General features: G+C 44.3%; 1 protein-coding gene across 9 annotated transcripts in view; it reads right to left on the bottom strand.

The window, feature by feature from the left end:
- ELMO1 (engulfment and cell motility 1) overlaps positions 1 to 18320 on the bottom strand; it is a 522832-nt gene that overhangs the window by 361433 nt on the left and 143079 nt on the right. For all 9 annotated transcript variants that reach the window (XM_032305259.1, XM_032305268.1, XM_032305261.1 and 6 more), the window contains one exon: positions 2074 to 2124. In XM_032305259.1, the coding sequence (XP_032161150.1) occupies positions 2074 to 2124 (51 nt within the window). The remainder of the gene's footprint in view (positions 1 to 2073; positions 2125 to 18320) is intronic.

The following is an 18320-nucleotide window of genomic DNA, read 5'->3' as shown; positions in this document are numbered from 1 at the left end:
GCCAAGGTCACAGAGGCAGAAGTCGGCACAGGTGCACATCACTTAAAGCAAGAGTGTGTGTACGGATGTGCACACACATGCATACACATGTAGGTGTCTGTGCATTCTGTCTGGCTCTAGGGAGAGTTCAGCCAAGGTAGAGGAAAGAACTGAACATTTTTATGGTATAACACCATTTGTTCATTTCTTTATGGTACACTAACACTTCCTAGCAAATTTGATGGAGACAGTTATGTTATTTTTTAACATTTTTTTGTGTGTATATAAAAAGTGAAAGAGTTAGCATATGCTGACCCATATTTCTCAGTTAAACATAAAATAATAAAAAAAAATCTACTAACAACAAGTGACATTTACAGAGCCAAAATATCTTGCTTATAGAATAATGCCTAGTTCTAGACCCTAGGGTTCACAGCCAAATTATAAAACGCATGCTTAAAATGCAGATTCCTGGACCTCCTTTCTAGATATCATAATTCGGTTTCTCTGTAGAGACCCAAACAGCAGCATTTTTAGAGTACCACCAGTGATTCAGCTTGAGGACCCCTGCCCTTTAGAACACGTAAACCAGGATCCTCTATGTGGACCCCATCTTATGATACTGCCCTGTGTAGAATGTGTCGGTCACGATCTGAAGAGGACGGACTTTCGGGGCACTGAAAAACCTCATCCTGCTAAACACCTAACCTTCCAAGGAGTGGCTCACATTGTGGAAATGTTGTTCATGAACCTATAGCAATAAAAAAAGAACAAACATCTTCTTCGGCTTAGAGCAGATCTCGGTGTAAAAACCAAGCCTCTCTAATTCTAAGAACCAACAAAAGGCAAGGTGTACTCTTTGTGCCGGCCAGCAGAAGAGCAATTGTAACGGGATAAACAGCAACGACAAAACGCAGCTGAAACCATGCTCTAGAAATGTCAAATTAGCATTAGTTCATGCTGACTAAAGTAAGGTCAATGCTAAGTCAGACAAAAATGTCTCAGCTCATCATGTGGTCATTGAAAAATAAGTATGAATGATGACTTCCAGTAAGTGGAGAAGAAGGCATCAGAAGACAGTCTGGCCAACTCCAGCCATGCATTCTGTGGAGCCTGTCGCTGTGTTTAGGTTCAAGATGTTATTGGGTAAAATGTTTAGGAGTTTTAAAGCCCCTCTAATGTAATTTTCAGCAAGAAGAATGTGTGGTAGTTACAGTACCCACAGTTTAACTTCAGCCAGATGCTTTTCCCAATTTTTAAATTTATTTTTAGCCTACCACATGGCTTCAGTGGAAACTGAAAATAAGAGTTAGACACAGTTTTTGTCACATATGCAGAGTGAAAATAGTAACACTTGGTGTATTTTGCGCAGATTATTTTTTAGGAAAGCAATAAAATGCACTGTGAAATAATCTAGTTTAAATATGCTAATGTTACTATTCAAAGTATCTACAAGCAAGGAAGAAAGATGAAGATAAGCAACACAGCCAGCTAGAGTGGCCTAAATATTCTACAGCATTCTGGTGACCAGCTCTTACTGGGGAGACCTTAAAGTGTCCTATCTAGATCAGCTGGCAATGAAACAGATTAAGTGGCAAGCATTTCGCAAACTACATTATTATCAATCGTCATCATCACCGGCCAGAACTGGAAAATGCTTCAACACTCTCACTTTTCCACACAGACACACCCTGACTTTAAAGAGAGGTAATGGGCGGTCTTTGGGTTTGTTTCCTTTGTTTGTTGACTGAATTTGCTTAGAGGGCATTAGGCAGATGTATTGGGCAGGTGGGTAAAACCCATCAGGGCAGCGGAGTTATCGTACCTGTAATATAAGAGTTACTGAAATGACCACCAAACACAAACCTTAAAGTCCATTTCCTCGCTCTTAACCGGAAATAAAAGCTTCCTCCTCTGTAATGGGAAATATAAGGAAGGACATTCCTGCCAACCCAGAATCCACAGGTCAGGACATGCCAGAGACCTTCTGTTTTGCACTCACATCACCCTCAAAAGTTAACATCTCTTAATCGCATAGAGCAGAACTGGAGAGCAAAGTATTTACTGGAAAGCTATACACTCAGGTCAACTTACTGGAGATGTGGTTAACCGAAGGATAGTGCCATTTTTTATTTCATTGCGATTCTGGAAAAGAAAAATAAAATCTTGGTAAATCTTTAAAGTTGAGAAGCCTGGTAAAAAGACAGCAAAAGCAAAAAATGATCTAGTAGTAACACTATATAATAAGAATTCTTACGACTCGGTTTATTATCACTTTATCTTCAAAATTATTGACTGGTTTTTAATTATTTCAACAAAGAACTGTAAACTGGGTCTCAGCTGTATTAACTTTCTATCAAGTCATAGGTAACACTGAGCACAGACGTGAATATGAATTCAAAGAACAGGAATATGAGGCCCAAGAACAGCACCAAAAAAGCAAGTTTGAAAGGTTATTTAGGAAACGTGACCTAGCAGTTCTGCTGGAGTTAAGGCATCCATTTACACAAAAACTTGTACATGAATATTCACAAAAACATTATTCATAACAGCCAAAAGTTGTAAACCACCCAAATGTCTGTCAGCTGATGAATGGGTAAACAAAATGTGGTCTCGCCGTTCAACGGAGTATTACTGGGCAATAAAGAGAAGTACTGATGCATGTTACAGCGTGACGGGACCTTGAAAACACTACACTAAGTGAAAGAATCCTGACACAAAGACCACGTATGTTATGACTCCACTTACAGGAAATGTCCAGAATAGGCAAATCCACTGGGACAGAGAGGAGATTGGCTGTTTCCAGGGGCTGGTGGGCAGGAGGGGTGGGGAGAATGAACATTAATGGTTGCAGGGTTTCCTTTCCAGGGGATGCAAATGTTCTGAAGTTGATTGTGGTGATGATTTCACCAATCTATGAATACATTAAAAACCACCGAACTGAACACGTTAAACAGTGTTCAGTAAACAGTCTCAGTAAAGCTATTTTTTGTAAAGCTTCTATTAAGGAGTTTGCTTTCTTAACCTCTGCTGCTCTAACTGCATGTTGCTTTTTTTTTTTTTTAAGATTTTATTTATTTCAGTAGGAGGAGTGACAGAGGGAGAGGGAGAAGCAGGCTCCCTGCTTCTGATGCAGGGGCTCAATCCCAGGACCCTGGGATCATGATCTGAGCCGAAGGCAGATGCTTCACTGACTGAGTCACCCAGGCGCCCCAGAGCCTCCTGCATGTTGCCTCAGTGTTAAGAACAAACAGCATAAATAAGCGGATCCCAAATCAGTCCTCCTCCCCTTAGCGGGTATATTTGAGGTGAGTGTTCTCAAGCTGTCTCTTAGCATCTCTTGGCACTGGAAGGAGAATTTCCCTGGTAGTTTTATTTCCTGCCACCAGAGTACGCACCACACTCAGCTTTCAGGAGGTGACCTGCTGGGAGTCACCAGCTGTAGAGCATAAAGGCCAGAAGTTAATAAAAGTGCCATGAGGTTCAGTGTCCTGCATCATTCAAGACAAGTCACAAGCTAGAATTGCCTCAGCAGGTGGACTGAAGTGGTGGGAAATTTCTCAGGATAAGATGCCAAAAGCACATAGAACACTCGTACTCTCCCTGCTCCAATTCTGACCACTTACTGGAAAATGAATTTTCTAAAATAACTACCTGAAAGGGAGCAGCCTTCAGGCCCGTCCTGTCTCCCAAAGAAAACCTAATCTGAACATTTTATAGGGAGTGCAGGATGGCCTGAAAGCCCCACTCTGCCAGCTCCAACCCCCTCTTGGGTGATTCTGGCCCAATCTAGAGCATCCCTGACCCCCACCCAGATACCCTGCACTTCCTCTTAAGAAAGCAAGCTCCTCGTTCCTGGAAGTTTCCAGCAAGGGCTGAATTCCACCGTGGGGGGGGGGGGGGGGGGGGGGCAGGAATAGTGAAATTAATTTCAGTCATTTAAAAAACCTTTGAACCCTAAAATCCTAAGACTCTATGAGAATGGGAGAGGAAGATAGCAAACACTCGTGACAGAATATTAAGGAAGCTGAATCCAAGGCATACCTCTTTCCTGCTCAGGTTCTAAATGAACTGAGAACGAAGAGAGTCAGAAGATGAAAAACCTAAAATATCCCCCTTCTTAGTTTTTATGGAGAACAAGGCTCAAAGTGAGAACCAGCAGACAGCTAGAAGACCTAACGGAACTTCCTTCCCAGAGGAAAGAAGGGCCCAGTTTATTCTTCCCGAAGAGCTAGTCAAGGAGAAAAAGAGGCCCTGCTGATACAAAGTGGCCAGGAGGATTTAGGATAATATCTCCTAGTGGAATTTGGGGTGGGGGTAAGGGATTCCTAATAATAGCAAAAAACATTTATTGGAAGGCACCGAGCTGATGTATTGTTGGGTTCTGTTGTCGTGCTTATTTAACCATCATAATAACTCTATGCCCAGTTTTTTAAACACTTTTTTAAAGGAATCTCTATACCCAACGTGGGACTCAAACTCACAAGCCTGAGATCAACAGTCGCACGTTCTACCGACTGAGCCAGTCAAGTGCCCCCAACTCCATGCCCATTTTCAAGATGAGAAACCAAAGTTGCTGAGAAGGTAAATCACTTGCCCAACATCATGGAGGGGGAAGGGAAGCCGCAAACCCGTCCTGGAGGGAGAGGGAGATCTGACCCCAGAAGCTGCACACGATCCCTCTGGAAGAACAAGATCCTGCCTTTATCCTCAGAGGGTCCTTATCCCCATCAACTGTCAAGGTCCGTGAGAGCAAGGAAGTTAAGCATGGTGTCGACAATGCCCTGCAGATCCTCAGGCCACAGCCGCGGGACATAGGGTGGGGTATGACAGCAGTAAAATCAAGCAGCTGGCCCCACGTTGACTCCTGCAACACTGACTCCTGACTTTCTGGAGTCTAAGCACGAGTTCTGTGATGAAAGGGTCTTGAGGGTGGTTTGCTGAAAACCAAAGCAGTGCTGTAACCACTGACGGCCGGAGCTGGGTTCAAATTCCTCACGTACCTCGCACCAGCTGTGTGTGCTCCGTGCAAGCTACTTAACCACACAGATGCAATTCTTCTCTTCCCTAAATGGGGACAGCAAGTCATTACTTAGAGTACAGGAAGAACCACAGGTGCCACAGATGCCAAGCCTGGCCTAGAACCGGCTCAGACCGAGAGTGACTGCCACCATCAGACGGAGAGCAGCTCGCATCCGTCTGCCTGCGTCTCCTCCCGCAGCAGTTCATTCACCTCCTCTCTTTTCCTTCCCTCGGAGAGACTTGTTCTTAAAAACAGTGTTTGGCATTGTGGAATAAAAGCAGATATGCAGAAGAGCTGTGAAATATGCATGAAAACCATTAAGGCCCCAGCAGAAAAGAGGATGAGACCCAAAGGGAAAGCCAGGAGAATCAGTCACAACGCACTCTTCTCCCCGCAGCTGATGCCGCCTTCCAGTCACCGAGAGATGCTAACTTGGGCAGCAAAGGAAGGGGCTTGTGCTTGTCCTGATGCTATAAGTTCCATCCAAGCCACATGGAGCCTCAGTTCAGAGCAGGGTCTCCAGGCAGGACACTATGGATGTGACCCGCATTTCACTTCTTACCCAGGGAATCTGATATAAGTGACACAGCTGTCCTTTGTGCTAGCTCCTTCAGCTGCACCATGGGGACAGTACCTGTCTCCTAAGGTTGTGCTGAGGATTAGCTGAAATCATCCATTCACGGTACTCGGAACAGTGCCTGGCATGCAGCAAACACTCCAGAAAATAAAGTTGGCTCTTTATTATTAGGCACAAAAATACCACCCAAAAAGTACACTGCTGCGTATCTTGTTTTTAGCTCGTCTCTCCACATAATCTGATCAATAAAATAATAGTATAATCTAAGTTATCCTAAGCCTAAGACCCTAAATTCAGTAGCATGGGCCCAGCAGAAAGAACAAATATTCGCAAACGTACATGTCTTCTATCAACAGACCAACGTGGCTGAGGCGTCGTGCCCCACACTGCATTTTACCTCAAAGGCTGGGAAGCTGGGAATCACTGTGTTATCATTCGTGGGCCCCCACCTCTGTTTTGGAGTGGCATTCTTTGATGTAGTCTTCCAAGCATTCAGTAAGCGCTGGTATTCAGTAAGCGCTGGTATTCAGTAAGCGCTGTGTGTGGCATGCGTGTGTGTGTGTGAGAGAGAGAGAGCGAGCGCGCACACATGTCTACCGGCAGTGTCTCTCCACCCTCAGAACGTCACCCCCCACGCCGGAGTCGATGCCGTGCTACTGTTGTTAACACCCTTTCTAAACCAGCAGCTACCTGTGACCTGGCATATGCGCAGGACTCCATAAATATTGGTTGAATAAAATTCTGAACCTACTGTGTGCCTGGCCAAAGATGAGACACTATACAAAATTAAATAAGCCTTAACTCCTGTCTTCTGGAAATTCAATAAAGCGGAAGACTGAGGTGTAGTACCTGCACCATGAAACAACGGTGGCCTCTACAGTGGGGGACCAGCACTGGTACCAGCACATCCATGCGAGAAGAAGGAGAGAGAAAGAGGATACTCGGCAAAAACCTTCCCTTTTCAAAATATAAGCAAGGGTTTCCCAGCACCGCACAAAGGACAAGATATCCTCACAGATCAGAGAACAGCCCTGTGGGGTCACTTATGAGCCAAGGATGCATAAAGACTGGAAAGACACGACATTCATGAAGTGTACCAGCCTTTCACCACTTAAAGAGGGAGGGGCAAGTATACTTGGCATAAAATCCTGGCTCTGACTTGCAGTCTGTGAGTGTGTTCTCTCTCTGAGGCAGCCACCTGGATGTTGTGGCAGCCATATTTGTGCTTAACGCTTCTACACCATAAGTAAAGAAGAGAAGCACAGAGCTCATGCTTTGGGAACAAAAGTGGTATGTCTTCCTTCACTAGAAAGGAGTGCAGGAATTTCCTTATAAGAACTTCCTAAAGTCTCATAAACTCTTCAGTGCAAAATATCAACTTTTCATCCAAAGATTCTTTGAATCCCTCAACTGGAAATTCTCAGCTGTTAACACCAACCTTGGACAGGGATACCATGATCCATACATGCTTTGAAAGACTAGGTGAAATCAAACTTCCAATTCTCAGTAAATTCTGATGTGACTCTCTGTGATGGTCTTTTGACTAGGCTGCCATTCCCAATTATTCAATCAAACATTCTTCTAGGTGTTACTGTATAGGTATTTGCAGGTATGATTAAAGTTGATAATCAGTTAGCTTTAAGTAAGGGAGATAATCCCCAGATACGTTGGGTAGGCCCGATTCCATAGATTGAAAGGCCTTAAATTCTACCAGGGGACAGCAGATTTAGCCTTTACCTGGGAGTTCCAACCTACTCTACGGATTTCGGATTTGCTTTGCCCGCCTCCCGTCAAGCAAGCCAATTCCTTGCAGTCAGCCTCTTAGCACATATCTCCCACTGGTTTTGCATCTCTCGTTGAACCCTGACCAATACCTGACCTGCACCTGCCCAGACAGTGCCAAAGCTTTGCATGGCAATCATTTCCTTTACCACAGTGAGCAATACACTGACCAGCTTTGTCTCCTCAGGCTATGCTGGTGGCCCCTGGGAAGCAGCTTTGAACTGGGCCAATCCAGCAGCATTCAACCAGCTCGGGCTCACTTTCCCGGGCTGGGCAAGGAACACCACCACTAAAGAACATATAAGAGCATATGGGGAAGAAAAGAAAATAACGGGCCAACTCCTTCCCCCGCCAGCGGAGAGGGGTGTTCTGCAAAAGTGAAGAATGCATTCATCAAGTCCCAGGCCAAGAAACTGCTCCCTGCCCCTCTTTGGGAAATCAGTCTTCAATCTTCCTTTTTTCACATGATCTTTGGTTCCTCTCCTCTAGGGGCACCACAAGTGCACATTAAAATGCTGGTTGCTGGGGCTCTCACCCCCATCCAGCGCCACTGACTCAGGGGCCTGGGATGCTGCATTTTCGCTGGGATTCCCAATAACTCGGATGCACGATACAGTGTGGAATCGTCCCGGTCTCGTTCAGAAGACTACCCAGCACATTTCAAATAATGTTCTGAATTTCAAGGATATAAAGTCTGAGGCAAACAAGACTAACGCCAGCTCCGCAAAAGTGAAGAGGAGAAAACCAGCAGCAAGAACATTTCTGCAGGGAGATACCCCAAGTGCCCAACAGCGTATGAGGAGAAGTGACCAAGGGGAAGCCCCCTGAAGCCCCGCTGTCCTGTTTACTCATGCCCAGCAGTTCCAGGCGGGACTAGCCCCTGACATTCACAGTCGTCTCGATGGGATGTCTTTGTGTCTCTTCACGGAGCTAGCTCAGCGACTCGGCCTCTGTGTGGGCTGGATAATAAGATCCTGCTGAAAAATGTCACTGTTCTCCTATTTTTCCCTCTGAGATTTGTTTTTCTTCGGTATGCCAACTTTCTCTCGAGCCAGACAAATTACAAATTATTCCCTGGTCAAAAATACAAGTGGTACCCCTGTTTCTGTTACTCAGCAAGGCAAAGAGAAGGTCAGAGCAGGGGGGCGCTTACGGCCCCGCAAATGCAGACTCCTGGAGCACAGGCAGCTCCAGGGTCTTCTCGCTGGCTCTGTCTCTCCTCCTCTCTCTGTCTTTGTCTCCCTCTCTTTCTCTCTCCAGATGTGACGGGGTCTTCACCTTGGATATATTGTTACTGAACAACGCTGTTCTTCACATCCACTGCTCAATCATCACAAATACTGATTTTGCATGTAAACCTGACCCCTTTTGTCCTTTGTGTGTCCATTTGAGTGATCTTCAAATCTTCAGGCTGAAGGAAGTAACAGAGGACAGTACATGATATCCTGGTTGCTAGGTTACAGAGCAATGCCTCCAGACAGAGGACTACTGGTCTAACATTTGAGGAGGGATGTCAGAAATACCCTCAAATAAAATATGAGCCTCTGAAACGAGGAAAAAGGGACTGAGGCAGGGCGTGAGGGAGCGGGAGAAGCAAGAAAGGGTGCCCACCTGGTCTAAATGCATATTTCCTGTAATTAACATGCTGGCCTTTCCCACGTTTGCTTACCATCAGGGACCTGTCTCCACTGCCCGAAACAGCTTGAGCAGGTCATCTCCACCCATTAATTGAAAGATTTGGATTTGACTTCTTGCTCTATTTTCCTGCCCCTAATTAGATTCTATTCTCAATTGCTTTTCTTCCGTCACTTTCCCTTTCCCAGCATCCGGACATCTTGTACACAATTCCCAAAATGGAGAGAAGGAAGAATGAGGCATGTGTTAAGAAAGATATCTACTAGCTCCGTTTCTGTGGTGTGTAGACACAGACCATTGAGGTGGACAGCCTGTCGCACAGGAACTGGTTTGCTCTCCTTCCATTGGTAATGAGACCCAGGTAAGAGGAGTGGAAAGCAGTGGGTTGTCACCGAGCAGGCCCAGGGAGTCAACTAGGATGTAGTGAGCCCCATGGGAAGAACATGGGAAGAACGCCTGTCCCCCTTAGCATTTTAATCAACCACTTGTAGAAGACAGAGATAAAGAACAATGTGTTTTTCTAAAGAACATGCTGTCTTATCTTAAAGGAACATACACTATTAGATGTTCACTGTTCCTGAAAACCAGGCAGCCTTTCAGTAAGCAGGGAAGCTGCCTGCTTCCTCGGTCACGTTCACGTAGCAGGAATGAGCACACACCTCTCGTCACCTGGTGTCCAGGCCCAGGGACCAAAAGCTTGAGGTTGAATCCAATCCATATCCAGGTCCCTCTGACACCCTAAGATCGGAACTGATTGAGTCCAGTTTGTGAAGAAGGAATGGGAGGACATTATTCAGAGGTGAGTCTCAGTCTCAGAATTGAAGGGAAAAGACAGTTCCCTTAAGCCCAGAACCTGAGGGGGACAGTTTTAGCAATCCGGACAGGGGCATCAGCACCAGCAAGGGCACAGCGTGAGCATCAGGGGATGAGGACATGTATTCGTAAAATCTCTCTCACTGCATTGTTGCCCTGGGAGAACCAGAGGGTGTGAGCATCCTGGACTGACAGGGGTCTGGGAGCCGGGAGAGCACAGTGGACCACAAGGAAGGAAGCCCAGGTGGGGCCTGAGCCAGTGAACTTCCCATGTGACCCTGGGCAAGTCAATTGGCTTCAATTTCCTCATCCACAGAATGGAGGCAAGGGGCCCTGCGCCAAAGGTCAAGCCTCTTCTCTTCTCTTTCATTCTCAGTACAACACACAAAGAGGAAACATTTCAGGCTTTTGAGCAAAATGTCTCATCACGATGAAGGGGATGTCTCGGAGAAATCAATCTGTCAGCAGCAGTGAATTGGAGGAAGGTGGCTGAGGTGAGGCCTCCCGTCACCAAGTCAGCCTGCGGTCTCCAGACCGGGACCACTGGCCTCAGACATCTCTAGTCTCCAAGGTAACGAGCTCCTACAAATACCCAAGATCTGAGACACTAGTAAGTCTTAAGGGATATGACAAAAATACACGACTTTCCTCGCACACGTAACTTGAAGGAGAGGAAACATGGCCACATTTTTGGTGGGTGATTCTGTTATGCTTAACAAAAGCCTTAAAAATGTTCCAAATCAAATTCTACGGATTTGTCCTATAGAAACGTCGGAGATGCATACATCTTACAAAGGATGTCTACTGCGGTAGTGGTTATAATGGAGAAAAACACTAAGAGCAAACCCAAGTATCTCAATTAATTATTGTTTCTTATCTCAAAATCCAGCTTTCTGGGCCCCACCCTGGGCTACCCAACCTGGATCCTAGCATTTCCCCTTCACCATCTGGGAGAATGTTAAGCTTCTCCAGTAGAGGGCACCGAAATGATCTTGCCTGGTCAGAGAAAGGGAGTTCTCTTTCCATCCACCATTATTATTTAATGTGGAAGCCCTCGGGCCTCTTGCCCTATTTCCACTTACAGAAGCCACTTCTAAGTAGTTCTGCCTACTTGACCTGCAGGCAACAGATGTGCTTCTACCATCCGCCACTGTCCTGCCTCCTTTCGCCATTGGTGGTCAGGTCCCTGTGGCAGCCAGGCTCCCTTTGAAGAGCCTTAGGGAGGGGTGCAGTTCCTTCTCTTTCTCGGACTCTCCCTTCGTCAGACTAGAGGCCACAGCTGATTTGCTGCGACTGCTTCTTCTGGACTCACTAGAGTCCTTTTTTCCCTCCCTAGCAACTAACAAGCTCAGCATCTACTAGTTACCGATTTTTAAAATAAAATTCCCAGGGCACCTGGGTGGCTCAGTGGATTAAGCCTCTGGCCTCGGCTCAGGTCATGATCCCAGGGTTCTGAGATCAAGCCCCACATGGGGGCTCTCTGCTCAGCAGGGAGCCTGCTTCCCCCTCTCTCTCTCTGCCTGCCTCTCTGACTACTTGTGATCTCTCTGTCAAATAAATAAAATCTTAAAAAATAAAATAAAATAAAATAAAATTCCCCTTTTCAAATAATGGTATGGTTTCTACATCTTGACTGGACCCTGACAGATACAACGTCTCCCAAAGGTTCTGTAACATGAAGGAAATTTTAAGTAAATATGGTTGGGCAGGCCAATGATACATAATACAGCCACGGAAGGGCTGATATAAAATAATGCTTAATAATACACGAACATGTCACATTTTATTGTGCGGTGAAAAATGCAGGTTGCAAAATACTATTGTAGCCTGAGTGTAAATCGATGGACAATAATGTCTGTGTATACATAAAAAAAAAAAAAAAAAAAAAACCACCGGTGCGCATGTAGATAACTACATGAACAACACTTTTCACTTGCAACAGGTACAAAAAAGAAAGCAAGCAGGAAAAATACCAGTTCTTGTGGGTATTTGCCCAACCCCACTAATGAAGATTATCTGGTTTCTGGGGGAGAGAGAGCGACCTCCCCGGTTTTGACATAAGGAACCAGCGCAAGCTGGAGTGAACACATGCAACAGTCCTTCCCCTGCAGTCCTGTTTTGCCATCCATTTAAGAGAGACTTGATCTCCAGCTCCTCTCCCTGGCCATCAGTGTTAACCCACCCTCCAATCAAAAGTCACGTGCGGATGTTTAAACCTAGCTTACAGCGTTGCTGGCAAGCCTGAGCCTGTGGCCTCAGAAACCCACAATGTGCTGGAGAAGAGAAGTGCTTCTTTCTTTCCACTTACAGGAAAGAAGCTCACGCTTGCAAACCACACATTTTTAAAGGGCTGTTCTGAGGACAGCAGTGGGAAGTGCCAAGGATGCTGTGACAGCTGGGAAAATGTTGACTCCATGGCTGGTTCTAGGCAAAGCCAGCACAAACAACACACTAGAGAGAGAGAGAACAAGACACACACCTCTGCATCACAGAACTGTGGAACAAAGGGGGATGGAGACACCAGGAAGGGGCGAGCCAGCTGGCTTCAAGCAGACAGTGTGGTATCACACAGAACCCCAAACATAACCTGATCTAGTGTGACCCACCTACACACTGGCCTCCGAAGAACCTGATTTGAGGCATGGCTTTGCCATGAATAGCTTTGTCACCCAGGCACTTGGCACTGAACCTGGCACATAGCAGGTGCTCAGGGAAATTCACTCAATGAATGAAGTCCGCACAGGACAACATCTCTGGCCACCCTCCCTGTCACATAAAGACAGTCACCTTGATTAAATGGTACTGGTGTGGAGATTAAATTAGGTAGTGCTAATAAAGCCTCTGTCTTGCACACAATATAGACACAACACATCATTCATACGTAAGGGGCATCTTGAGAACTAGGCACTGAAAATATGCAAAATTCACCCGACAAAGGAAGAGGAAGAGAATCCTAAGCAAAGGAAACCCAGATCAGGCCACTGTGTTCATGTCCCTTGGGACAACGCAGTGCAGGGATTCTTTCTCTTTTCTGTTTTTCCCCAGGATCATGGAGGTTTTGGCAGTCTGGTGAAGCCTATGGGATCTCTTCTCTGAATAATATCTTTAACTGCATAAAGACAATGCATAAGCTTGCAAAAAAAAAAATAGTTATGCACATACTTTTAAAATTGTATCATAGTAACATACATGCCGCTTTATCAATACAGTTATCAGCAGCTCTCCGCAGAAAGAGCCAGAGAGTACATACTGTAAGCATTGTGGACCAGAAGGTCTGCAACAATGATACATAAATAAATGGGCATGGCTGTGGTCCAATATATTTTGTGTACAGAATCAGGGGGCAGCCTGAATTCAGCCCACAGGCCAATTTGTTGACCCCTGTATTAATGCATGAAATAACAAGATAAACGATAAGGTCTAATAACTACCATAATTTCTAATTAAGTGTAATGGTGATAAATGACATGTTGAGGTAGCTGTAATAACAGTAATAAATGGAAATATCTATTATTTCTTCTGGTAACATTGGCACAGATACTGCTTATACAGCGTTTTGCCTACACTCATGATTGAAGTAGTGCGGTATTTCATATTCTCACAGAGCTGTAACTTTCCTCCTAAATAAGTTCATGGGCCCCAGGTGAAAATGGTGGTTTTCAACTGCACTTAGAGGAAAATCCAAATACCGACTATGGTTTAAAAGACTCAGTTTTGCTGTGGCCCCAGCCAGCCTTCCCGACAATAACCAACCCACGTGCCACCCCTCAGCTCACTATCCTGTTCCGTTTTGTTCCCTGTCACACATCATGCTTCTGGACTTTCATCCTGGCTGCTCCTTTCCTGAAATGCTATCCTCTCTCTCGCTATCATCAAGTTTTGGCTCAAATGTCCCCTCATTAGAGAGACATTCCTGATGCCTCCCGACAATCTTGGCCAAGGCTCACAGAGGGACATCCGGGGTCTCGCTTGCCGAGATATCCGGATTGCCCTAGAGCAGGCACGACCCCATGATGAAGACCCACAAGCCAAACATTAGCCTTGGGGAGCACAAATCCTTACAAGAGAATTACTGCTTAGAGAGGAGATATAAGTTTTCTTCTCGGGGCTCACGATGTCAGAAAAATAAGGGCCTTAAGCTTCCAGTGCTGGAAACCAAGTCCACACACGGGTAGCTTTATTTCATTTTTGTGTGGTTACTTGCTAACTTGAACCAAGCCACATGATGCTTCTGACCCATTCTTCAGCCTGGAACCTAGGACTGACCTAGCAGGCTGACCTTCAGTAGCCACACCTACTGTACTCTACCCCCAGAACTTTGTCACAAGATGTCACTTACTTCCTTCATACCACTTACCCCAATCTGAAAATAAATGCCTTGCTCAGTTTTTAAAAATTTCCTGTCTGTGTCTACACACACACACACACACACACACGAGAACGTATGCAAGAGAAGAGAGGGCATCTTCACGTTTTGTCATCCTCGGGGTCTAAAACAATGCCTGGTGGGTGAAATGTGTTCAAGAAATACTTTTTAAATGAATGGAATGGGTATTTCAGTATATGTGCTGCCGAAGCGAGCACTGGAGTGGGTATTTTAATCATAATAAGGGAGGAAGAGCCAGAGCATATCCGTAAACTAAAGCTTACCGGCCACTTACGTCTTTAAAGACAGAAATACAGTCCCGTTCTTCCTCCCATAATGCAAATAAATCTTAAACCATCTTTCCTTCCTTTCTCTATTCTACAACCTTCTGTCAACAAGTAGATATTTACTGCATACCTACTATGAGGCACATGTATCATTAAGCATTGTTTTAAAGATTTATTTATTTATTTGAGAGAGAAAGCATGCCAGGGAGAGGAGCAGAGGCACATGGAGAGGAAAAACTCACGGAGACACCAGGATGAGCGCAAAGCCTGACACGGGGCTCAATCTCAGGACCCTGAGATCACGACCTGAGCTGCAGCTAAGAGCAGGACACTTCACTGTGCCACCCACGTGTCCCTCATTTAGCATTTTTTTAGAAAGAGAGAATTGAGGGCTGCCTGGATGGCTCAGTTGGTTAAGCGTCTGGCTCTTGGTTTCGGCTCAGATCATGATCTCAAGGTTGTGAAATGGAGCCCCACACAGAGGAACATGCTCTCTCGCACTCTCTCTATCTCTAATAAACAATCTTAATTTTTAAAAAAGAGAGAACACACACATATGCGCTCCTGTTCCAATATCACTCCACACGTCCACAACAGTGTTGAGAGGAAATGAGCTCTATCCCACCCCACCGTTCACCTGAGCTGCAGCCTCAGGCCGCCCTGACCCAGGAGCAAAGTCACAAACAGCCCGGGGGGCTCTGCAACAACTGAGGCCTGCAGCTCGTAAGACTGTCCAGAACCGCTCCCAGAAGTTCACCTGCCCCTGCCCTAAGAGAAAGCGCCTTGTCACGAGAAGACGTGCCAGGGGTGCCCTAGGAAAGCAGGCTGCAGACTCAGCATGGGAAGGGACATACCCTGCAGCGCACACCGGAGAAAGAGAGGCTTTGGTCAGAATCCGCATTAGTTGCCCTCATGCCCTCCTCTCCTCTCCCTTCTTGCACGGGGAGTGAGATCGGAATTTAAACAGAGTCTTCTCGAGGAGTAAGTAGGAATAGCAGATAGAAGAGGAGGTAAGTAAACAGTCAAACCTTTAAATAGTATTAATAACTCATCTGCATTTTAGCTTTTCTCTGCCTTTTTCACTGCAGCACCCACACCTCACTCAGACGCCCAGGCCTTGTCTCCGGAAGCTGTCTTGTCAGGGTGGGTGGGGGGACTCATGCTACCTTCGTCGAAAGCACCGATGACATCATCAGCAATACCAAGACTGTGCTGATTCAGTTACGAAGGGGGTTTTCCTTAAGAGATGATCCAAAAATAACTGCTAGAGAAAGCATTTCTTTACAGACTTACTCTCTGTCATAAATGTCTCTAACCCAGACGAATTAACTAATTGCTATGAAGGGACAACTACTTGGTGAATTAAATGCCTTTTTTTTTTACATAGAGACTCCATAATGAGGTTTTGGATTTTTCACTATAAAAAGATCCTGTGAAACAAGATGACATACATCAGAGAAAAAGAGGCTGATTTAAAAAGCCATTTGAAGCATGGCTTTTAGCAAAAGGTAAAGATTTAAATAAAACTGAGTCAAAATCCAGGCCATACAATTAGTCATATACAATGTTCATATTCATATGAATCATACTCAATTTTACTTAACCTCTCTCTAATACTTAATTTTATTAATCTTTAAAAAAGAAAACAGGAAATACACTGGTAAAATATATCTCAGTGGTTTTAAAGTAATTTTTTGTATTAATTAAGCTCAACAGAATGACTTATAAACAGCAAATGATCAATAAATATATAAATGGCTATCAACAATGGAAGTGCTTAAAAACACATAATTTACGATGGATACAAAATTATGAGGTGCCTAGGCATACATTTTGCTAAATGTTCACTAAAATATTTACTAAATGTAATTAAAGGAAAAAAATTACAAGACTTTAATTGAAGAATGTGAAAGAACATTCTAATCAAGATATATTATATTCAGGGAGGAGATAGAAAAATATCTTAAAGAAAGCAATTTTCCCCCAAAATGAATCCATAAATTGTTCAATGTTAATTAAAATCCTCACAGGATTTGACAAGCTGATGCTAAAGTACATATAAATGGCACAGTATGGATTAGGCAGATGATTTTGATAAAGAAAAAGAAGACAGGTTCATCCAATGAGGTATCTAGTTTTGTTACCAACTTGTAAATGACCAAAGCTGTATGATAAGGAACAAAACAAAGAGCCACACAGATGCCCATGTTTGAGAAAACTTGGCTCCCAGCAGAGGTGGGAAGATGGGCAATGAATAGTCCATAAATGGTGCTAAGAAAAAAAGACAAAATTAGATCCCTACCTAATAGACACACGCACACACACACACACACACACACACACACATTTTCAAACTGGGTTAGTGACCTATATAAAAATCAAGACTTTCTGGCTTTCGAAAGAAAACACACAAGAGACTAAATTTATAGCAGATATCTAGAGAAAATGCATTTAAACAAGACATGGGAAGCCCAAGCAATAAAGGGAAAAAACGATCAATGTGATCATATTGAAATGATTTTTTAACTTCTTTTTGACAAGAGACAGCACTGAAAAGTTAACAAACAGTTATGGAGTGAATGGAGATATATAAATAAGAACTTGTGTCCGTACCCTAGAAGAACTCCTCTCCGTCAATGAGAGTACAACACTCCCCACCCACAGCTGGACGTAGACCCGACAGGCAGTTTGTAAAAGGTAAAGTCTGAAGAGATAGTAACATGGGAAACAGGCTGAGCTTTCCGCAGTTAGGGAAAATTAATTAAAACCACAAGAAGCCACGTGGCACCCCCATCCGCGTGCCCAACGTTAGGCAAGACTGTGATGGCAAGCACCGGTGAGGACAAAGAGAATAGGAGCTCTACATTGGGGGTGGCAGAGGAGGGTAGAAAGCAGTTGGGCAATTCCTGAGAAGGTCGAGGATGGCCACAGCCTCTAGCCCAAGCACTTTCTACCTTCTCCTGTGGGAAACTTTGAAATGAGGTCACGTGCATCCATGTACAAGGCTATTCATCAGAGCGTTGTGTTCCCTACATTGGGGAGACAACTGCTTACCAACTGGGTTTTATTCACGCCATGGTTTATTATAGATAATTCTTCTCAAAATATAACTTTGGTTGAAAATCTTAAATTGGAAAATGTTACCTACAGTAGGAGAGCAATAACTCAAATTTTACAATGCTCAACAAGTCTCTATATTCTTCATGAAAACATAAATATGTAGAAAACCTATAAAACATGCATGAGAATAACGTACATCCATTTCAGGCGAGTATTTACTTCTAGGGAGGGAGGAATAGAAAAAGAGACAGGAAAAACAACAGAGCTGGGCTTGGGCCAGACCACCACATTTTTTTTTCCTTTTTTTTTTAAGATAATCTGAAGCAATAGGCAAGCTATTAATATCTATTAACATCTAGATGGCTGGGAATATGGGTGTCAGTAACACCATTTCCTGGGCTTTTTTGGTGTGTTTGAAATACTGCATGATTACAAAGTTTTAAATTACCATTTAAATGAATTCTGCTAAACAACAGTATCACTAGAGCAAAACTCATCTGTCTGAGTCCAAAGCAGTGGCTGCATTTCTCACATCTATGCATTGTTTTGTAATGAGGGAACAATTAAGGATAAACATGTATTTAAAAACAATGTGCGGACTGTAAATGAGCCTCGCACAATCGTGCTCTTCTTTTCCCTGCCAACAGTTACATTCTTAAAACAACTGAAATGCAGTCTTTTTAAAAAGTGCCTATTAGTCAAGCCAGTGGTTTTCAAATACTGAAATCCTTTTGTTCTAGAAAGGGGGGGGAGGAATCCCTCAGATGATGCCTCAGAAGCTAAAATAGACAAAGAGAT

This window comes from Mustela erminea, chromosome 11 (assembly GCF_009829155.1).
Source record: "Mustela erminea isolate mMusErm1 chromosome 11, mMusErm1.Pri, whole genome shotgun sequence".
NCBI lineage: Eukaryota > Metazoa > Chordata > Mammalia > Carnivora > Mustelidae > Mustela > Mustela erminea.
This window is presented reverse-complemented; position numbering and strand designations above follow the sequence as displayed.